The sequence below is a fragment of the Armigeres subalbatus genome, chromosome 3, assembly GCF_024139115.2.
Source record: "Armigeres subalbatus isolate Guangzhou_Male chromosome 3, GZ_Asu_2, whole genome shotgun sequence".
Lineage (NCBI taxonomy): Eukaryota > Metazoa > Arthropoda > Insecta > Diptera > Culicidae > Armigeres > Armigeres subalbatus.
The window spans coordinates 127,291,777-127,315,707 of NC_085141.1; the positions used below are offsets into that span (position 1 = coordinate 127,291,777).

Sequence of the window (23,931 nt, forward strand, 5' to 3'; positions counted from 1 at the left end):
TTGAATGCATTCCGCACGTCGAGTGTTATTACTGCGCAGTAACGTATACCGCGCCGCTTGCATTCGATGGCGACCTTTGCAGTGTCAACCACCGATTTAATGGCACCCAGAGTAGACCTTCCTCTCCGAAAGCCGAATTGCTCGCTCGATAATCCTCCTACCTCCTCGACGTACGGCGACAGTCTGTTCAGGATCAACTTCTCCAGTAGCTTCCCTACCGTGTCTATAAGACAGATTGGTCTGTACGCTGAGGGGTCTCCTGGTGGCTTGCCAGGTTTCGGTAACAGGACCAAACGCTGTCTCTTCCATATATCCGGGAATGTCCTCTCGTCCAGACACTTCTGCATGGCCAACCTAAACATGTTTAGGTTAGTCGTTATGGCTGCCTTCAATGCCATATTCGGGATCCCGTCCGGACCAGGTGCTTTACTCGGGTCGAGGGACTTTGCCACCGTCAATATCTCTTCAACCGTCACCCTCTCCACCGCTTCATCATTTGCTACCCTCGCTGCTGGCGGCCAGTGGGTTGGGCCGTGGTGCGGAATAGTGCCTCGATTATAGTCTTCAGCCTCGTTGGACATCGCTCGGGAGGAGCCAGTGCTCCTCTTGTTTTGGCCATCACCACCCGATAGGCGTCTCCCCATGGGTTCGAGTTGGCGCTCTGGCACAGTCTGTCGAAGCAGGCTTTCTTGCTTTCTTTGATGGCCTTGTTTAGAGCCAGTCTCGCTGCTTTGAATTGCTCGATGCGTTTCTCCCTCACTTCCGCCAAGCGTGTCCTTTGCGTTTTTCTTCTAGCCCGGAGACAGGCTGCTCGAAGGGCTGCAATTTCATCGCTCCACCAGTATACCTGTGGCCTGCAGTTCCGTGGTCGCACCTTCCTCGGCATGGTCGCGTCACAAGCTCGAGACAGGACCGCAACCAGTTCGTCGCCGCTTAAACTTCCCGTGTTTTCTTCCAGACCCATAGCTTCACTGAAGGTCCCACCGTCGAAGTGGGCGACCTTCCACGACCGGGTTGTGGGAGTAGCTCTCCGGCTTTCTCTTCTTGCCTCGCTGCCTATCCTGTACCGAATAGCTAGATGGTCACTGTGGGTGTAACCGTCGTCGACCATCCACTGCATATCACCGACCAAACTTGGACTGCAGAACGTTACGTCTATTATCGATTCCACTCCGTTTCGCTGGAAGGTACTTTTGGAGCCTTCGTTGCACAGCACGACATCCAGCCTGGCGAAAGCCTCTAGAAGCGTTTTCCCTCTCCGGTTAGTAAAGCGACTTCCCCACTCTATCGCCCACGCATTGAAGTCTCCTGCAATTACTACTGGCTTGCTACCCACTAGGTCTGATGTTAGCCGATCGACCATCTCGGTGAATTGTTCTATCGGCCACCTTGGTGGGGCGTAGCAGCTGCAGTAGTACACTCCATTTATTTTCGCTATAACAGTACCCTCCGCTCTTGTGTTCAGCACTTCCTGGATCGGGTATCTTCCGTCGTACAAATCGCCGCTGATTTGGATCTATCCGCTGCCCAGGTCTCATTATCCGCGGGGATGCAGTACGGGTCCACCAGGATAGCGACGTCCTTACTCTCTTCTGCTACCGACTGCCACAGCAACTGCTGGGCGGCCGCACAATGGTTGAGGTTGAGCTGCGTTACTTGCACGGCTTCCTCGTATAACCACTCAACGGGCACGCAGGTCCACCCATAGCGTGGTTATGTTCCTGCTTCCTGCTCGCGCATAGCGTACACGATGGTGCTTTCTCGCACGTGTGCGCCTTATGGCCCTCTTCGCCGCATCGCCTACATAGGTTACTCCTATCCGGCCCTTTGCACGCCCACGATTTGTGTCCCGGTTCGAGGCAGCGGAAGCACTTGTCGACTACCGGTGGTTGGTAGAGGCTGACTGGACATACTGACCAGCCAACTTTCAGCTTACCAACTTTGATCACCTTGTTATAAGTTAGTGTGTGTGTGTGTACTTTTGTGTGGGTGCATGCGTGTTTAAATAAATTTACAGTTTATTAAAACCTTACCTCTCCTCAATTATTATTCTGACGCTGAACATGTTTGAGCATTTACGTAGGCTTGATCGCAATATTAGCAAGGGCATTGCCCTTGATAACAATCGATCAGCCTTTGCATGCACGAACAAGGCCGCATCTTCAGAATCTGTCGCACTTTTTCATTCACTACACATTTGTTTCGGCCTTGGTCACTGCACTGGTTCTATTGTTCTACTTTTAAGCGAATCACCGCACAAAAGTAGAGCGCAAAAACCAACCGCACTGGAAGACGGTCGAAGCAAAAATCGTGCAAAAAATAACGAGTGGTATTGAAAGAAAAGTCAGATAATTCACCCGAAATGCTAATGAATAATTTTTCGATATTTTTTCCTTCAAAGTTTACTTAATTCCCTATATAATAAAACCTGAACCACATTTTTATGTACTTTTTTGGCAAAGAAATGTCTAATTTCGTGCGGCCAAATACTAAGCGGATCAAGCTTTAGACGGATTTCGATCCCACACGATAACTAGTCAAGTGTTAAATCAACTAAAAAATGTTTGGAATAGGGTAGAGAACCATTTGGGCAGTACCCCCTATTCCCGTCCGCAACGTTCAGTACTCGATCGCATTCCAACCGAATTACATGTTTTTCAGTACATGGTTAGTTTCTGTCGATATCTAGTAATGTACGAAAAAACAAGCTAGGTTGGAGCGCGGTCGAGTTATTAACGTTGCGGACGGGAATAGGGGGCACTGCCCAAATGGTACCGCTCCCTATTTATCCAAGCAATTCCAGAGTCAAACCGGATTTCCTACTTATCAGAGTTCTTCGGCTGTTTCAAAAGCTCTTTAGGAATTATCATCTGACATTTTTGCTTGTTAGTTGGAATTTCTCTAAGGGACATCATCACACCGTAGTTTTGTAAGTACAAAAAAAAATATTATGATCACAAACATCGCTTCCACATTTTTTTCGTTCCTTTTATCGTGAACAGTTTTATTGAATAAAGCTTGGTCTATGGGAACCACGGCGAATCTTGATGACCTGTACATGTGAATTATTGCTACTCCACAATCGATCAGAATTAGAGTAAGTTGCACCCCGAGGGCGTTGGCACTCTCATACTTACTTGCTTCATGCTTATTATACATATTATTAATTTTATACATACTACAGCTTTCTTAATTTGAACTGCAATTGAGTTTTGAGCTTGAGGTTCCATATGATCACGTACGATGTACGATATGTTTACCATTTCTAAAAGTATTGAAACCTCCGATAGCTGTTCAGTTTCCCAGATTCTGATTATCAGTTTGTGCAGGCAAGTGGCTAGCTTTTCCGGGCCCATCTCGATACCATCCTTACCAGCTGCTTTATTGGTATTTAGCTGTTGGATAGCATCCTTAACTTCCCTCAAGGTAGGGGCTGGTTGGCTTCCATCGTCCGTTGAATTGACGAAGTCATCAACTCCACAGCCTTGACTTTCACTGCCTGTACTCTCAGCGCCATTCAAATGTTCCTCGTAATGCTGCTTCCAGCACACGATCACCACACGTTCGTCCGTCAAGATGCTCCGATCCTTATCCCTGCACATTTCGGCTCGCGGCACGAAGTCTTTGCGGGATGCGTTGAGCTTGTGATAGAACTTGCGTGTTTCTTGAGAACGGCGCAGCTGTTCCATCTCCCCACACTCCGCTTTTTCAGACGTTTTTGCCTTTCTCGTACAACGAAGTTGCACCGAAAGGCTATCATTTCACTCCGAAAACGAACTCTTTATAGAAGCCTCTGAGACCCATAGTGTTATATACCAATCGACTCTGCTCGACAAACTGAGCACATGTCTGTCCGTCCGTGTGTATGTATGTGTGTATGTGTGTGTGTATGTGTGTGCACAAAAGCTAAGCAAAACATTAGACAACTTTTCGTATAGTAATCTTTAACCAATTTTCTAGCAACATGTTTTATTCGACAGGGGACAAAGCCTTGTTGATCACTATTGAATTTGATAACGATCGAACGTTTCGTTTAAAAGTTATGAAGAAAATAATACATCGAACTATATAAGCCCCATATAAGGTTGGTGTCTTGACTAAATGCGAGAAAGGCAGTATCACTACTCGGTGAATTAAAATGGTTTTTCTCCTGAGAAAGGCGAGTATGCTGTTTCCGCTTCCGTCTATAACGTTCCACGTTCTGACGGCCGCGCTGCGTCCTCCTCCTTCAGAATATGTTTGCATTTTTCGTCGAACCAATCGTTCCGTCGACTTCGTCCCACATACCCGACATTGTTCTCCGATGCGTCGTTAATGGCTGCTTTGACTGTATTCCTGACTGTGCAGTCCTCAAGAGGGGACCCATCGAGCTCACCCTCTTTAGGCAACGCTGCCTCGAGATGCTCCGCGTATGCAGTGGCGACATCAGGTTGCTTCAGTCGCCCAAGGTCGTACCGCGGCGGTCGTCGGTACCGAACATTGTTGATGACAGACAGTTTTGGGCGCAGTTTAACCATCGCTAGATAGTGGTCAGAGTCGATGTTATAGCGTCACGATATGTCCTGACGTCGATAATGTCGGAGAAGTGCCGTCCATCATTCAGAACGTGATCGATTTGTGATTCTGTCTGCAGTGTTGATCTTCAGGTGTAGCGTATGTGCCATCAAAGATAACTCTTTTGCAATCTAAAAAGCGCAAGAGGTGGAACTAACGGAAACATCCTTCGATTGCAGTAAAATTGCAATAATGTTACAAAATACTACAGCGGAAAAAAAATAAAATAAAAATATAAAACTGGATTCGACTTATGGATCTTGATGAACACCATTCAACACTTCGAAGGGACTGCATGTTGATTCACCATAAAAACCAAACGATTATGAAGTTTTGTATTCGGGTTTCCTGTTACTTGATTGCACCATAACAGGAAAGAATGTGAATTGTCAAAACGTTGAACGATGTTAAATTAAACATGAAGACACATTCAACATACCTGCAACTTAATTTAAATAAACAATGAAATTTTGAAAGACGCATTGAAGTTAGATGGTAAAAAATATGCAACTTGATGATTTTGTTTCGTGTTTGCAACATGAAGTGCAGTATTCTTTGTTTGTTTGTTTCCAAATGTCAAACACGTACTGCATTACAATTTTAATGAAACATTGATCACAATTCGAAAGTTTTTGACATCTTGATGCAACTTTTTCATGCTTTGATGTTTTTCCAATGCCTTTAATGAAACTGAATAGAAACAAGGTGCTTTTAGGAAGATGTTGCGTGTGCTACTTGGGAGAGTGCGTGTCGGCTCTTGTTTCGGACAGAAGAACGATCGCGTGATTTGCCGAAATTTTGTGTTCTGCATTGCGCGGCCGGTAATAAAGTTAATCAGTTTAGTGCGTGTTGGCTCTTGTTTCGGACAGCAGAACGATCGCGCGATTTGTCGAAATATTGTGTTCTGCATTGCGCGGCTGTCAGTGCCTGTTTTGTCGTGTTTCTGCTCAGTAAGCAGATAGTTCGCGCGGCCGAGTGAGTAAACAATTGGTGCGTGATCGGACGTGTTTCAGGTAGGATTTAGAACATTCGTAAAATCCGAGTTTTTGGTTCTGTTTTTAATGTTCGGTGAATAAGTGTGCGTTTGAACGTTTTTTGTATATGATGCGAAACATTTGTAAGATCCAGGTTACGATGTCCTCCTTCGGACGATTCGTAGGTAAATTGATGAATATATTTTAATAATTTTTCAGCATATATTATTATTGACAAACGCTCTATATTGTCGAATAGAGCTCCCTATTATTCACCTTTCCCACTAACAATTATTTTCCTTCCCGAGACATCTATGAATGTAGTATGGGTTCCCTGCATCTTCACTAGTAGATGTTGAACTAACATTCCTTTCCTTCATTCCGTGATTGTAAGGACGTGGCCAGGTATACAACTGCTACTGTATAGGAAAAGGTACTAATCCCAAGTACCAATTTGCGTTTTTTTTAGGAATAACTGGAAAAATTCTCGATGAAAATCCTGAAGAAATTTTCGGACGGCTTGCCATATTTATTTCTGAATTATATTTACGAAGAAATGTTTGGAAGATGATCCGATCCCGATATTTTTGGGAGTTTTCTTGGCATGCGGGCTTGATTCCAGAGTCAAAACAGGGTTTTGTTCACTACTGTCCTGAACAGTAGTAAAATCCTGGTGTGATACTGAATTTACGACTGCATGGCAAGAAAACTATATTACTAAACAATTTCTAAACGATAAAGGACAATTAGAATTCCAACACCACATTACCAATGAACCGATTATGCCTATAAAGTTTCCAAGTATTTTCTTACAAAACCCCATGTTGACTATTGTTCAAGAATTGGAAGAAGATGGCTGATATTTCTTGAATTGAACCAGTAATCGAACCCAGCCTAGCAGTCTTACTTACTGTCAATATTTTTATGTTCAATTTGATATCAAAAATTTTAGACAAGCAAAAATATAATCTCAAAACCAAATTCGCGAGTTAACAAGCTGAAAAACCCATTTGCGAAACATATTTTCAAATTATTCCAGTATATCGAGAAAATAGTGACTCAGCGTCCCATATGGCGATTGAGCGTGTATTAAAACAAGTGAATTAATTAATAGGCGGATTACATTTATTGAGTAGGGGGAAAGACGGCTTTGGCAGGTTTTGTTCTATTATTGGCAGGGGGGTTTTTGTCAACCGAATTTTATGAAATTTGGCCACAATATTCTTTGATATGATTTGATCCTAGTGAGTCAAAAAAACCTCCTTCCAATAATAAAACAAAACCTACCAAAGCCGTCATTCCCCCTAATTAAAACAAGTAAAAACCGTATAAGTCGAGGTGCTTACCGCTTTGCGGATTAAATCGAAATTAATCATGTTGATATGTTAGTATATTCGAAATGTGCAAACTGCAAAATGTTTGAAAATTCGAACTCCTATACTGCCGTCATACGCATATTCGTCCCATGTTTGGTGGATTTCCTATGTACATGGGACAGTTATTGTTGAGGAACCGGGTAATTACCTCCTTCGATTTCCTTGGCGGCTCCCAACACTCAAATTGGTCCGATTCGTTGAATCACAATTTCCTTTGGCTGGCGATTGTTCTTGGGGTTTCATGAAGCTATCCTGCATAGATAGCTTCTGGGGAATAATCCTTCTTGGGCAAATTGCAAACACTCGCGGACTGATTAAAAAACACTTTATTTAAAGGAAATCACAAACTACACATAAACTACATTTATTCTTTACTTAAAGCTAACATAATTTGTTCTTAATTACTACACACGTATACAATTATTCTTTGCCATGCGAAGGCCACTACGCGCGCCTGTGGTTCAGTTTGAGGACCGATTCTAACTAAACTAGAAAATGAGACTGGTCATCAGCAGACGAATTGTTACGATCGCTCATGATACGGACGAACAACGATTCTCAGGATTGAAATCTGCTCCTAATTAAAACCACCTAATCTCGCGCAACATACCCACCACTGCAATTCCAGATGGTCGCGCTCTCTTGCGTGCTCCTAGGTAACGATCAGAGCTCTCCTTATACCGCATTGCCTATCGGAGATGTGGATAGATTCGGGTGATTGTTTACCTTGCCTGGTCACTTTCGCTTTCTATCCACACTCTAGTCTTGCTAAACATATAGCTATATTTGACTAGCCGTCTGATGGCTTGCTGGACCGCAGGCAATCCTTTGTTCTGCAGTCAGCAGCTTTCGATGTAGGCTCGCAGTTAATTTATCGCACCAGGGTTGTAGTTTTGGGTATTTGAGGCGATACTACTCCACAACATCCTCACCCACCCAGGAATTGATCCAATTTCTGAAATTAAATAGAATATCCTCTTCGACGGGAAAGGGAATGGGAAGGTTGAACTGGAGTCGAAAATTTCCTTAATTGGTTGTTGAGTGTAGAAACGGTAAAACACACAACTTTTCTATAGGGCGTTTGAAAATTCCGGAGGCCGTTTTTAAAGTAACCACCCTTACAATCCCGTCGGTACCAGGATGGACAGCAGTGATACGGCCTAATTTCCATTTCATTGGAGGTTGGTTATCCTCCCGAATTATTACTAGCCCACCAATATCGACCTTAATCGGTGGTTTCCATCGCTTATTTCTCCCTTGGAGCTGACACAAGTATTCACGCCGCCATCTCTTCCAAAAATCTTGGAGCAGCTTCTGCATTAATTGGAAACGATCCAGCCGGTTAAGTTTGACATTTTCCAAATCAGGATCCGGTAAGCTTTGCAGACTGGAACCAATCAAAAAATGCGACGGTGTTAATGGCTCCAGATCGTTGGGATCGTCCGACATTGGCGTCAACGGTCTGGAATTTAAACAACCCTCTATCTGTACGAGCAACGTGGTAAAATCCTCGGGTGATAACGGCGTTTCTCCTACTACTTTCACAAGATGAATCTTGGCGGACCGTACCGCGGCCTCCCATAGGCCTCCAAAGTGAGGAGCACTCGGCGGGTTAAAATGCCATCGTGTCCCTTGTTCCGAGCAGTGTCTCGCCACACCCTCACGATGTTCCTTCGTTCTTAGTAGCTCGTCCAATTCCTTCAACTTGTTCCGCGCTCCAACGAAGTTTGTGCCATTGTCGGAGTACAAATCTTCGCATTTTCCTCTTCTGGCCGAGAATCGTCGCAGGGCTTGGATGAACCTGTCAGTAGTCAGGTCCGAAACAAGTTCGAGGTGCACCGCCTTGGTACACAAGCAAATGAACACAGCGACATACATTTTACCACTGGGCGGCGAGGTGCTGGCCGGACAAAAAATGGCCCACAATAATCTACGCCGGTCTGAGAAAACGGTCGGGATACAGTAACACGTGGCGCTGGCAGCTCCCCCATAAACTGCTCGATCGATGATGGTTTCACCCGGAAGCATTTCATGCATCGGTGTACTACGTTTCGAACCACGCTTCTTCCTCCCAGCGGCCAGAAACGTAATCGAACAGTTGCCAATAATAACTGCGGCCCAGCATGCAGTAGTTTTCGCGGAAATAACGTAAAATCAGCTTGGTAAGCTGATGGCGTGCTGGTAATACCATAGGGTGCTTCGTATCCTCTGGCTCTTTCGAATGCGCAAGTCGCCCTCCTACTCTAATCACCCGATCCTCTGATATGTACGGGTTGAACCAACGCAGTGACGACTTTCTCGGAACAGAGTCTCCTTTAGACAGTGTCCTCCATTCTTCTACGAAACATTCCTGCTGAACTCTCCGGACCAGGTTGACTTCTGCGTCCTTCAGCTCCGCTGTTGTGAGAAACTTCGGTGGATTTCGTTGACCTCGTGGTGTACGCAACAGATTCAGATACCGTAACCAATACGCAGTTCGTCTAACGAGCTCGATGTATGATGAGGAACGTCCTAGGTACCATTCGTTGAACTCCTCGGCTGAAGAATTAATACATGCGACAGCTGTATGTCTCTTCTCTTTGTCCGCTTCAGTTCCGCTTGATAGCTCTGGAGGTTCTGGCCAATTTTCGGGTTGCTTCTCCAGCCATCTCGGTCCACGCCACCAGAAATCGTTGTACGTCATCTCTTGCGGCATGAGGCCTCTCGAAATAAGATCGGCCGGATTTTCTATTCCTGGAACGTGCCTCCATTGTTCTGGGTTTGTGAGCGTCTGGATTTTGGACACTCGGTTAGCCACGTACGTGGTCCAGGTTGTCGGTAAGGCCTTGATCCAACGCAAGACACAGGTAGAGTCCGTCCAAAAATACATCTGCGTGGATATTTTTAATGAATCCAGAACCGTTATAAAGAGTTCCGCCGACAAAACAGCGCCGCACAGCTCCAAACGTGGGATAGTTTGGCATTTCAAAGGCGCCACCCGTGATTTCGATGACAGAAGGCACACCTTTATCTTTCCTGCAGTATCCACACTTCTTAGGTAAATGCAGCACCCATATGCCTTCTCGGAGGCATCCGAGAAGCAATGAAGTTCCGTGGAAACTGCCGAGGGAACGATGACATAGCGATCAATTCTGACTTCGTTCAACAGAGGAAGCTGGCCAATTAATTTCCTCCACATCTCACCCACCTTCGAAGGTATGGGCTGGTCCCAGTCCAGCGCACGATCGTCTTTGTCCCTATATTTCCACAGCAACTGCATCACAATTTTAGCAGTTGTGATTGCAGCTCCGAGCAATCCTAAGGGGTCAAATAGCGTAGCTATAACTGAGAGTACCTCTCTTTTACTGTACTGCTGATTTGGTCGCACTGAAGGAATGTTGAAGCTGAATTTCAGCTGATCACTCTTCGGCATCCAGATAAGCCCGAGAGTTTTGATGGACGGATCCGGGTCCAAGTTGATTCCATCCCCCGTTCGAATCGCTAAACTGTCTTCAGGAAGTCCCTCCAAGACCTTGGGACTGTTCGATGCCCACTTCCTGAGACTGAAACCGCCTCCCTCCGACATTTCGCTTAGCTGTTTTCGCAACTCACAGGTTTCTTCCACCGTGTCCGCTCCCGTGATAATATCATCCATGTAGGTGTCTTCCCTCACCGCGCGTGACCCGATGGGGTATGCCATTCCTTCATCCATCGCTAGCTGTTTGAGGGTCCTTGTGGCCAAGTACGGCGCCGGTTTGGTACCGTACGTAACGGTCTTGAGCTCATATACGCTGATGTCGTCTTGAGGATCTGAGCGCCACAGGATACACTGTAGAGGCCTATCCTCCGGGTGTACCCAAATCTGCCTGAACATCTTCTCGACGTCAGAAACGAGCATTATTTGCTTGGTACGGCTTCGCATGATTATTGATCTGAGATCATCCTGTATTACCGGTCCAGCCAGCAATACGTCGTTGAGCGATACACCGGACGATGTCGCGCAAGACGCATCGAACACAACCCTGACCTTGGTAGTAGTGCTGTCCTCTTTGAAAACGGGATGATGCGGTAAGAAACACCGCCGTTTGGTTGTTAAGGTCGCCTCTTTGACCTTTTCCATGTGTCCCATCGACTCGTATTCCTCCATGAAATTGTGGTAGCTTTTGTGAAGAGTGGCATTCCTTGCCAGCCGTCGCTCCGTACCTTGAAGACGCCGAATCGCAATGTCCTTGGATTCCCCCAACCGTTGAATAGCGCCTTCCTCCTTCGGGAGTGTAACCGTATACCTGCCATCGGGATTCCTTTGGACTGTATTTTGGAATAGCTCCTCACATCGCTTTTCCTCCTGTGAGAGAACCTTGACCGAACCAACCTCTTCGCTAGACCAGAACCGGGCAACGAGAGATTCCAGTTTCTCTGTTGTGGAAGCGTTGCAGGTAATGTGCAGATCCTGATTAGAATTGGATAAACCTCCACACACTACCCACCCGAAAACCGAATCGTTCAGCGTCGGCAATTGGTCGCCTAGATTGATTCTTTGACCGGTTTCGAAGAAATCGAAAAATGATTCAATACCGAGTACCAAGTCCACTCTGCTGGACTCGAAGAAAGCGGGATCTGCCAGTTTGATTCCTGGGGGTATCGACCAACCATCCGTGCGCATTGTAGCAGTTGGCAGATTCACCGTTACGTTGGGAAGAACGAGGAAGTGCATTGCTTGCGAGAAAGGAGAAACTCGCGATCGCACCACCGCTTGTATTTTGTGTTTGACCTTGGTTCCTGCTTGACCGATTCCTCGCACCGATATATCCACCTTTTCTCGTTGGGTCTTCATCCGTTGACTCAGTCGCTCCGTGATGAAGTTGCTCTCCGAGCCTGAATCCAAAAGAGCGCGAGCAGGAAACCTTCCACCTTGGTCATCTTCCACGACGACGACCGCAGTTGCCAGCAAAACTTGCGAAGAATATTGTTGAGCCGCACCAGAAACCGAAATGTCGGTGGCCGTCATATTGACCACCTGAGAGGAACCCGAACCAGAAGCTTCGTTGACTCCGGAGGACTCCTTTGGGATTGAAGGATGGTTGCCCCTAGCAACCGCTGCGACCTTTGCAGAACTATCCTTCTCCGACCTGAAACACACCAAAGTGTGGTGACGACCCTTACAATTCTTGCAATTGAACTTGGACTGGCACTCCTTGGACAAATGACCCACTCGGAAACAATCCCTGCAGAGGAAGTGGGTTTTCAGCAAGGCATCTCTGTCAGCCACCGACATCCGTTGGAACACGCCACATTGATGGAGGTAGTGGCTCTCCTTACATGCCACACATCGTGCTCCTGACGATGACTGCATCGTGCTGTAACTGGCCTTCGCTGTGGACTGCCTCTGCCTCTGAGGTTGTTGCTGCCACGATTGAGCACCCCTAGACTCAGCCGCCTTCGTTGGAAGCGACTCGAGAACACGTATCCTTCGCTGCAGAAACTCCGTCAGATCCTCCAAAGTATCCTGCTCCTTCGTGGAGGAAAACTCCTCCCAACCTCGGCGGGTCACCGGGTCCAAACGATTGGTGAGAAGATTGACTAGCAGGAGATCCTTATACTCCGCTGGTTCGACAACCTGGTCTAGAGTGTGCACAATTCTTTCGAACGTGCAACTCCGAAACCGACTCCTTAGAAAGCGAAGGAAGAGTAAAGAGCGACTGAACCTGCCTTTTCTTAAGCTGCTTACTATTGTTATAGCGCTTAGTAAGCGCATCCCACGCGATCTTATAATTAGCCTGCGTTATCTTTAATGGATCGATTAGAGCCTTTGGTTCCCCCTGGAGACACCCCTTCAAATAATGAAATTTTTCCACCTCCGGTAGATCAGTCCGCCAGTGAATCAAGGAAGTGAATAAGTCACGGAAACTAATCCACTCGTCGATGTCGCCGTTGAATGACTGCAGCTTGATCTGCGGCAGTCGCACATGGTCGAGGACACCATGCACCATCGAGTCGTTAGCACGCGTTGACTGATCCTGCTCCGGTAGACCCTGTAGCTCCTTCCCTTTGTCCGTGAGGGATGACTTCGAGCGGTAGAATCGATCGCTGTAGATAAGACGATCCTTGTTGAAGGTCTCATCATCCTCGTCGTAGTCGTCATGGCATTTGATCTCCACCAACGTCTCGCCGTACTTCTCCCAAAGTTCGCCAATCCTCTCTAAGCGCATGTTGACATCAGTCGCGGTGGTGGCCTCATCGTAACGTTGAACGAACTTCCAAATATCGTCCAGGTCAGCTTGAATTTCACCCAGCTTCACGACCAAAGCTTTCAACGATGTCAGCTTACGGGGCGCCATGATGATTGGAGTTACTCGCACACGTAACGGAAAGAGAGATGAATGGTGTAGTGATCCACGTGATTCCAAGCTTCGGCAGGCATATACTCGGTGTATTTACCTGGCACAGTGAAATGCGTCACCAATCCACATAAACAAAGCAGGAACACTGGGACTCCAATTGTTGATCGATAATGCCAGACGTCCAACAGCACAGCTTATAAACACGTTAACCGAGGGGGGGGGGAATAAGGAACTAATGTAGTATCCAACAAGCCTGGCCACGGCAGGCCATATACTAGTGTATATTACCTTAAAAAAACAAGTGGCTGTACCCAAACGATAATCCAACTCGTAGTTTAATAATGTGGCACGATGGTGGTTATTGTTGCTCAACGTCAACGCAAAGTAGGCAGGCAATCAAAGAGGGAAAACAGAGTGTAATATCCAAATTTTATGCTTCGGCAGGGCATATACTGTGTTAACTCACCTGAGCAACAAACAGTGGTGCTAAACCCTAAGCAGAGCAAAATCCCAAATCCAAAATCACAGTTCGCAAAATGCCACCAAGTGCTCTCAGCAAGTCGTCACAAATGATTCGTCGAAGAGGATTTAATTTATTAAAAACGTGCAGTCACTGTCGTCCTGCTTCGGTGACATATACCTTCTATGTGACTCACCTGGACAGATAACTGTTGCCGTGACCTCTTCTGCTCACTTGTAGTTGCTGATGTGGGTGGTTAATTAGCGGTAGATCCAATCTTCCAAAAACGGTCTAAGCATGGTCGAGTTGAAGACAGTTCCGATTACTGCGCAGTCGCTTGGGAACCACTAGATCGTCTCTCCGTTAGTAAGGTGATGCTCCATCAGGTGAAAATGAGGAAAACACGTCGAAAAATGGCGTTAGAATCTAGAAACTGATGCTTCGGCCGAACATATACTGAACTTGTGTAATTTACCTGGGAGATAAACCATTGCACTGGTTCAGTAGTTCGGCAATTCCGTAGGGGATGAAACTTCGACGCACGGTTTCGACGAATCCTTGGGCCAGTCTAACATTGATAAGTGGATCTCACGTAGTGAAATGATCCAGATCGACGGGCAATATCTTTCAAACACACTCCAATAGTCATCAATCAAACACCGCGCAGCTCACAGGCAGATTCACATGTGGGTTTTGATGAAATTCCAGTTAGTAAAAGGTATGTCGTCCTCGCTCCGGCAGGACATATAAGTTGTTCCAACTCACCAACAAAAGAAATCAATTCGATGAATGTCCAAACCGAGCCAATGTAGTTGGGATAATTCGCAACCTCCAATAATATCCTATGTTGTGTAGCTTCGAAAAGACCAATTGTCCGCGAGTATGATGGCGGGGTGGTAATTGTTCGCGCCCTGGGAATGGCGATTGCCTCCTTTGTGCCTCCTTTAATGATGGCGCGAATTCGAGCGCAGTATGGCTCCTTGCGATCCTGATTGTATCTCCCGTGTTCGAAAATCCTTCCGTGGTCCAGCCGTATCCGGTTCGCAGGACCAAAATGTTGAGGAACCGGGTAATTACCTCCTTCGATTTCCTTGGCGGCTCCCAACACTCAAATTGGTCCGATTCGTTGAATCACAATTTCCTTTGGCTGGCGATTGTTCTTGGGGTTTCATGAAGCTATCCTGCATCGATAGCTTCTGGGGAATAATCCTTCTTGGGCAAATTGCAAACACTCGCGGACTGATTAAAAAACACTTTATTTAAAGGAAATCACAAAATACACATAAACTACATTTATTCTTTACTTAAAGCTAACATAATTTGTTCTTAATTACTACACACGTATACAATTATTCTTTGCCATGCGAAGGCCACTACGCGCGCCTGTGGTTCAGTTTGAGGACCGATTCTAACTAAACTAGAAAATGAGACTGGTCATCAGCAGACGAATTGTTACGATCGCTCATGATACGGACGAACAACGATTCTCAGGATTGAAATCTGCTCCTAATTAAAACCACCTAATCTCGCGCAACATACCCACCACTGCAATTCCAGATGGTCGCGCTCTCTTGCGTGCTCCTAGGTAACGATCAGAGCTCTCCTTATACCGCATTGCCTATCGGAGATGTGGATAGATTCGGGTGATTGTTTACCTTGCCTGGTCACTTTCGCTTTCTATCCACACTCTAGTCTTGCTAAACATATAGCTATATTTGACTAGCCGTCTGATGGCTTGCTGGACCGCAGGCAATCCTTTGTTCTGCAGTCAGCAGCTTTCGATGTAGGCTCGCAGTTAATTTATCGCACCAGGGTTGTAGTTTTGGGTATTTGAGGCGATACTACTCCACAACAGTTATGCATATAACGGCAGTATATGTCTAATAGCATCTTTTTTTAATTTTATAAAATTTTGTGCCGTATTATGGGTATAGCGAAAGCATTTTTTTATATGGGAATTCATTCATTCGAAACGCCCTTGTTACGTCCTCCTACAACAGTCATCTCATGTTGGATTGATTTAACCGTTTCAATATTACTGTACATTAGAGTGATTCAAATTTTGACTTTTTCGCTCCCCTGTGCTTAAACGATTGTTTTTGCTATTTTAATAGTCCTCCCAATTTTTTAGCAGATTTGGATGTAATTTGGTTGTGCACGTGCCGTTTGAAGGTTATATGAAAATTACTATGAGAATTGCCACTTATGTGAAGGATCGTTTCGTGAAGCAGCTCAGAATATATTTGAATATAATTAACACATCTTCATCATAGAATAGATCCTAAGCTGAAAGTCAGTTGATGTTGCGAAGCAATCTGACTTTTGTGTGCAAAATTATAAAGAAAACAGAATTGCTCATTATTGATTTTGATGTTATTCTTTTACGTGTTTAATTGAATTTCCCACAATCCAGTACACTAAGGTTTTTTTTTACGTCGCTCCATGTACCGCGTAAAAAAAAACCGCGCAAAAAAAAAACCGCGTTATTTCAAAAAAACGACGTAAAAAAAACCGCGCTATTTTAAAAAACGACGTAAAAAAAACCTATTGGGGGACTTAGAAAATTTTATATGTTGGTGCCTACTGGGGACTTAGAAGATTTTTTTATGCCGGTGCCTACTGGGGACTTAGAAAATTTTAAATTGGGACTTATAATGGACGGGGCTTCTTCCTATTTGTTTGCTAGGTGTTGTTTGTAGGTCATAGTACGCTAGTATGGATCGTGATATGGTACATGGTTTTTGTGATATGAAACCAAGAATGTGTTCCGATCTATGCTCAAGCTCTCCTGAAGAATCTCCTGAAATAAGGCCTTGAGATCTATGAAATAAGGCCTTGAGATCTATAAAGATCTGTCCTCTTGTTTCAAATATGGTGCTTGCTCTGTGTGACTCATAGAACAGATTGTGTTCAAAGCCTAAGTTATTGGTCATCCAAATAAATCCCGAAGCAAGGCCTTTAGATCTACACGCGTAACCAAAGATCTGTCCGCCTGTTTCAAATATGGTACATGCTCTGTGTGACTCATAGAATAGATTGTGTTCAGAGCATAAGTTCTGGGTCATCCAACAAAAATCCGAAGTAAGGCCTTTAGATCTATACGCGTAACCAAAGATCTATCAGCCTGTTTCAAATATGGTACATGCTCTGTGTGACTCATAGAATAGATTGTGTTCAAAGCCTAAGTTCTTGGTCATCCAAAAAAGTACCGAAGCAAGGCCTTTAGATCTACACGCGTAACCAAAGATCTGTCCGCCTGTTTCAAATACGGTACATGCTCTGTGTGACTCATAGAAAAGATTGTGTTCAAAGCATAAGCTCTTGGTCATCCAAAAAACTTCCGAAGTAAGGCCTTCAGATCTACACGTGTAACCAAAGATTTAACCACCTATTTCAAATATGCTACATGCTATATGTGACTCATAGGATAGATTGTAATCAAAGCATAAGCTCTTGGTCATCCAAGAGATCCTTGAAGTAAGGCCTTTAGATCTACATGCGTAACCAAAGATCTATCAGCCTGTTTTAAATATGGTACATGCTCTTCGTGGTTCATAGAATAGACTGTGTTCAAAGCATAAGTTCTTCTTCTTCTTCTTATTGGCATTACATCCCCACACAGGGACAGAGCCGCCTCGCAGCTTAGTGTTCATTAAGCACTTCCACAGTTATCAACTGCGAGGTTTCTAAGCCAAATTACCATTTTTGCATTCGTATATCATGAGGCTAACACGATGATACTTTTATGCCCAGGGAAGTCGAGACAATTTCCAATCCGAAAATTGTCTAGACCGGCACCGGGAATCGAACCCAGCCGTGTGCGTCTTACCGCACGGCTAAGGAGGGCATTAGTTTTTGGTCATCTAAAAAAGTTCCAAAAAAAACTTTACATTTACACGAGTAACCAAAGATCTATCGGCTTTTTTCAAATATGGTACATGCTCTGTGTGGTTCATAGAATAGACTGTGTTCAAAGCATAAGTTATTGGCCATCCAATAAAGTACCGATGTAAGGCCTTGACATCTACATGCGTAACCAAAGATCTATCGGCATGTTTAATATATGGTACATGCTCTTAGTGGTGTAGTATTAGCTTTATTATTAGCATTAGCATTAGTATTGAGCAATTCGGACAAATTCGTAGGTGGTACAAGCCTGGACTATTGTATAGGAGTAGCACTTTCACATTCATCCGTTACCACATATATTGATTTGGGGCTAATCACTATCTCTTATATGGAAGCAATGCACTCTCCAATAGTCGAGATCTGTCTTGGCCACGTCCTTGCGAATGCTGAGGAAGGGGATGGATGGTATGTTGAACACCTACTTAAGAAAGATGCAGCGACGACCTCCCATGTGTGTCACTTGAGGTTTTTGGAATTGTTAATGTGGAAGATTATAACAGTAGGAATCGTTTTGGTAAAACGTGAAACACAGAAACAGCTAAGATAGAAATACAGTCGGAAACGAAAGAACCTGGAAATGCACCCATGTCGTCCTGCTTATAAGGCAGAAGCGGTAGCCAGCTCATCTTTGTGTGGTTCACAAAGTATTGTATTTACATAAAATCCATCTACATTCAGTTCGGTCAGTAGATGCACGTCGCCAGCCTTACAGTTCACGGAGGGTCGTCAAATTATCTTCAACTGATCGATTTATCTTGCTCGCTGCGTACCTCGCCTTCTTGTCCCCATAGTGATGGGCGATATTCAAAGGCGCGATCTGGTGGTGACCGATTCATGAGAGAATGTGCAGGTTGAGGATCAAAGACCGGTTCTTCAGCTTAAGCATAATCACCGTTTAGCCTACACACCGGAATTCTGCCCATACCCTGAGGGAAGTTAAGGATGCCATCAGACAGCTAAAGACCAATAAAGCAGCTGGTAAGGATGGTGTCGCAGCTGAGCTCATCAAAATGGGTTCCAGAATCCAGAGATCCAAAGGTCTTACTTCGGAAAATTTTGGATGACCAAGAACTTATGCTTTGAACTCAATCATATTTGAAACAGGCTGATAGATCTTTGGTTGCGCGTATAGATCTAAAGGCCTTACTACAGAATTTTTTTGGATGACCCAGAACTCTCTTACTTCGGAAAATTTTGGATGACCAAGAACTTATGCTCTGAACACAATCTATTCTATAAGTCACACAGAGCATGTGTCATATTTGAAACAGGCGGACAGATCTTTGGTTACGCGTGTAGATCTAAAGGCCTTGCTTCGGGATTTATTTGGATGACCAATAACTTATGCTTTGAACACAATCTGTTCTATGAGTCACACAGAGCATGTACCATATTTGCAACCGGCGGACGGATCTTTGTTTACGCGTATAGATCCAAAGGCCTTACTTCGGAATTTTTTTGGATGACCATAACTTATGCTTTGAATACAATCTATTCTATGAGTCACGTAGAGCATGTACCATATTTGAAACAGGCTGATAGATATTTGGTTACGCGTATAGATCTAAAGGCCTTACTTTGGATTTTTTTTTGGATGACCCAGAACCTATGCTCTGAACACAATCTATTCTATGAGTCACACAGAGCATGTACCATATTTGAAACAGACGGACAGATCTTTGGTTACGCGTGTAGATCTAAAGACCTTGATTCGGATTTTTTTTGGATGACCAAGAACTTAGGCTTTGAACACATTTTTTTCTATGAGTCACTCAGAGCATGTACTATATTTGAAACAGGCTGATAGATATTTGGTTACGCGTATAGATCTAAAGGCCTTACTTTGGATTTTTTTTTGGATGACCCAGAACTTATGCTCTGAACACAATCTATTCTATGAGTCACACAGAGCATGTACCATATTTGAAACAGGCGGACAGATCTTTGGTTACGCGTGTAGATCTAAAGGCCTTGCTTCGGGATTTATTTGGATGACCAATAACTTAGGCTTTGAACACAATCTGTTCTATGAGTCTCACAGAGCATGTACCATATTTGCAACCGGCGGACGGATCTTTGGTTACGCGTATAGATCCAAAGGCCTTACTTCGGATTTTTTTTTGATGACCATAACTTATGCTTTGAATACAATCTATTCTATGAGTCACGTAGAGCATGTACCATATTTGAAACAGACGGACAGATCTTTGGTTACGCGTGTAGATCTAAAGGCCTTGTTTCGGATTTTTTTTTTGGATGACCAAGAACTTAGGCTTTGAACACAATCTGTTCTATGAGTCACTCAGAGCATGTACCATATTTGAAACAGGCTGATAGATCTTTGGTTACGCGTATAGATCTAAAGGCCTTACCTCGTAATTTTTTTTTTTGATGACCCAGAACTTATGCTCTGAACACAATCTATTCTATGAGTCACGTAGAGCATGTACCATATTTGAAACAGGCGGACAGATCTTTGGTTACGCGTGTAGATCTAAAGGCCTTGTTTCGGAATTTTTTTGGATGACCAAGAACTTAGGCTTTGAACACAATCTTTTCTATGAGTCACTCAGCGCATGTACCATATTTGAAAAAGGCTGATAGATCTTTGGTTACGCGTATAGATCTAAAGGCCTTACTTCGGAATTTTACGGATGACCCAGAACTTATGCTCTGAACACAATCTATTCTATGAGTCACACAGAGCATGTACCATATTTGAAACAGGCGGACAGATCTTTGGTTACGCGTGTAGATCTAAAGGCCTTGCTTCGGGATTTATTTGGATGACCAATAACTTAGGCTTTGAACACAATCTGTTCTATGAGTCACACAGAGCAAGCACCATATTTGAAACAAGAGGACAGATCTTTATAGATCTCAAGGCCTTATTTCATAGATCTCAAGGCCTTGTTTCAGGAGATTCTTGGATGAGCTTGAGCATAGATCGGAACACATTCTTGGTTTCATATCACAAAACCATGTACCATATCACGATCCATACTAGCGTACTATGACCTACAAACAACACCTAGCAAACAAATAGGAAGAAGCCCCGTCCATTATAAGTCCCAATTTAAAATTTTCTAAGTCCCCAGTAGGCACCGGCATAAAAAAATCTTCTAAGTCCCCAGTAGGCACCAACATATAAAATTTTCTAAGTCCCCCAATAGGTTTTTTTACGTCGTTTTTTTAAAATAGCGCGGTTTTTTTTACGTCGTTTTTTTGAAATAACGCGGTTTTTTTTACGTCGGTACCGCGTAAAAATATCCGCGTAAAAAAAAACCGCGCAAAAAAAAACCGCGTAAAAAAAAACTTCAGTGTATTTCCATAATAACTTTTGTTGGCAGCATCAAATCGTTTAGCAACAACGACGATATTTACCCTTGCTAAATTTCCTATGTTGCTAACGTATTCATACATTTTTAGAGCTTAATGGGCAATGTTGGGGAACAGTTTTTCACAAAAGTTACTGTTTTCATAGTAATTTTCATACAAGCTTCAAAATGCTTGTGCTGAGTCAAATTACACCCAAATTAGCTAAAAAATTAGGACGATTATTAAAATGACACATGCCATCGTTTAAGCATGAGGGAGCAAAAAGTCAAAATTTGAATCACTCTACTGTACATACAAGATTAATGGATAGATTAGTTTAATTAGTCTCAACTTAGTAATAGCAATCAACTCAAAATTAATTAATTATTCGCTAGTTCCGGTTATACGGAGGTATATTTAAAAATTCATGACAATTTGATGATTGTCGGAGGACAAAAAAGTTTTTTTTTTTCATACAAATTCCCATAGAATCGTAAATTGTCTATGCCCTATCTTTATGTAAATCGCCACCAAATCGAAAATCTGCAAGAACTCCTGAATTGTCAAGAGGATGAGAGTGTGAACACTGAACAAGCATGAGCATTAGACCTCTACATGTTTTCAAAAAGTTTAAAAAAATCAACCAGTCAGCCAAGAATCACAATTCTTATGTTAAAAAAAGTCTCCTGTCAAATTTTCAGCTAATTCGGATAAAATTTCGAGGTGCCTCAAGTCGATTTGGTGTTTTTGGGCTATTTTCAATTTTGGAAAAAATCTAAAAAGAGATATAAACGTCGAAAACTATCGCAACAACCTCTATATGGAAGCTTTTGTTGTGCTATACAAGTCTTGTGAACATTGCCGTTCGTTTCGTTCACGTTTTGTCCATGTTAAAGTGATTTTCAAGCTTTTAAGTGCATTTAATACTGTTTCCCCCAAAAGTCGTTGTTCTACAAAATTCTTGAGTTTATGACAAATGATTGTTAATTTATTATATTATTATTCCTCTTTTTTCCCTGGAAATTTGAGTAATATAATTGCCCATGTGCGATTTACCGTTAAATTCTTAAAAATCATAAGCTGAACATTTGTCATAAATTTGCACGCTGAGATTTCTTCAAACAAGTTGTTCAAACAAAAAAGCTTCGATTTCACTTGTTACTACAATGCATTCAATGTTAAAAGCATGCAGACTTATGATGAATTTAACAAAATTTGGAAGTCGTTTGTTGTAAGCATTAAATATCATATGATTTAATTTATGTTTTGTTCGAACAACTTGCTTGAAGAAATCCTAACGTGCAAATTTATTACAAATGTTCAGCTTCTGATTTTTAAGAATTTAACGGTAAATCACATATGGGCAATTATATTACTCAAATCTCCAGGGAAAAAAGAGGAATAATAATATAATAAATTAACAATCATTTGTCATAAACTCAAGAATTTTGTAGAACAACGACTTTTAGGGAAAACAGTATTTTAATGCACTTAAAAGCTTGAAAATCACTTTAACATGGACAAAACGTGAACGAAACGAACGGCAATGTTCACAGGACTTGTAGAGCACACCAAAAGCTTCCATATAGATGCGATAGTTTTCGACGTTTATATCAAAGGTTGAGAAATATAATCCTGACATAATCCTGATAACCTGACAACCTTTTCAATGTTACGAGCGAAAAATTTGCTAGCGCTGCGAGTTGAAAGTTTTGACAGCATAGTTTCTCACACAATGTAAGCGAGCGTCTGCCTACGACTTGTCACTTGTTTGCGTGCAATCGCTTTCCATGTAGTCAGACATTGCAAATATTTGAAATAAGGTCACTTTCTGTGGGCAAAATGCTCGCTGCGAATAATTCGTTAGCAACGTCTGACGACGCCTTCACGAAATAATGATGTTTTTCTTTTTCGTAGCAAAAGAATGCTTTCAGTACATCATCCCTCCCTTGGAAAGCAGCATTCGATAACACACCTTACATTTCGATGGAAAAATACACGATTAAACACGCTGTTTCGATGCGTGGACTTGTTTGGAGAAATGCTATCGGGAAATAGCAGGACCATTTGGGCTGCACCCCCTGTTCCCGTCCGTAACGTTCATAATTCGGTCGCCAACCATATGGTCTGATTTTTTGTACATCACTAGAAGCCTACAGATGCTAGCCATGTACTGAAAACCAAATAATTCGGTTGTAATGCGCACGAGTAGTAAAGGTTGCGGAAGGAAATATTGGGGTGGTGCCCAAATCGTCCGATACCCTATCAGCAATCCATGGAAGCTCATCAATTAGTGCAAGAATAAACAAAAAGTGTCCCCCATGCAGCAGCGAATTCATCTTTATTTTTCATCGTTAATCGTTGTTGATTTTCTTCGTACAATTGGAGGCTCCAGGCTACCAAATAATTGGGTACGCGGATGATCCGCCTATTTTGGTATAGAGCAAATTTAAATGTGTTATGTCTAATCAAATCAATGCAAATTGCCGTCAGTTCTATTGCTCGATGGAGAGATAAAGAAAATTTTATATATAGATATTCCTCCATGTGGAAAATCCGGAATCAATTTACCCGGGTTAACACATTAGTAGGTACCTACAACAGAGTACAATATGGAGAATTCGTTACTGTTTATACTGAAAGAATTCATAGATACACAAGGGAGTATGGGCTGCTTGAAGGAGGATAATATACATTTCTCGTTCCGTCAAATAACTTAAATTTTCAGTATTTTAATAGGGGGAATGACGGCTTTGGCAGGTTTTGTTCTATTATTGGCAGAGGTTTTTTATGTCTGACTATGCTCAAATTTGGCTTAACATTCTTTGCATATCAAAGAACATTGTGGCCAAGTTTCATAAAATTTGGTCGACAAAAACCTCCCTGCCAATAATAGAACAAAACCTGCCAAAGCCGTCTTTCCTCCTACATATTTTCTGTCAATTCTACAATTAAATCTAATATACCTAGTAAAAGTTTTTTGTGCGGCAAATGAAATCCGGTGGCGGTTGAAGATTATT

The 23,931-nt window shown here is 43.2% G+C and overlaps 2 protein-coding genes across 2 annotated transcripts; both read right to left on the reverse strand.

Annotated features, from left to right (window-relative positions):
* Nucleotides 1-1,461: 1,461 nt before the first annotated feature.
* Nucleotides 1,462-8,941, reverse strand: LOC134221972 (uncharacterized). Its single transcript, XM_062701130.1, has 2 exons — nt 8,027-8,941; nt 1,462-1,617 (listed from the first exon to the last, which is right to left on the reverse strand). The coding sequence occupies exons 1-2, from the start codon at nt 8,939-8,941 to the stop codon at nt 1,462-1,464; spliced, it is 1,071 nt and encodes a 356-aa protein (XP_062557114.1).
* A 7-nt stretch (nt 8,942-8,948) lies between these two features.
* Nucleotides 8,949-13,221, reverse strand: LOC134221974 (uncharacterized). Its single transcript, XM_062701131.1, has 2 exons — nt 12,612-13,221; nt 8,949-12,505 (listed from the first exon to the last, which is right to left on the reverse strand). Exons 1-2 carry the CDS (start codon nt 13,219-13,221, stop codon nt 8,949-8,951), a joined length of 4,167 nt encoding a protein of 1,388 aa, XP_062557115.1.
* Between the last annotated feature and the right edge of the window lie 10,710 nt (nt 13,222-23,931).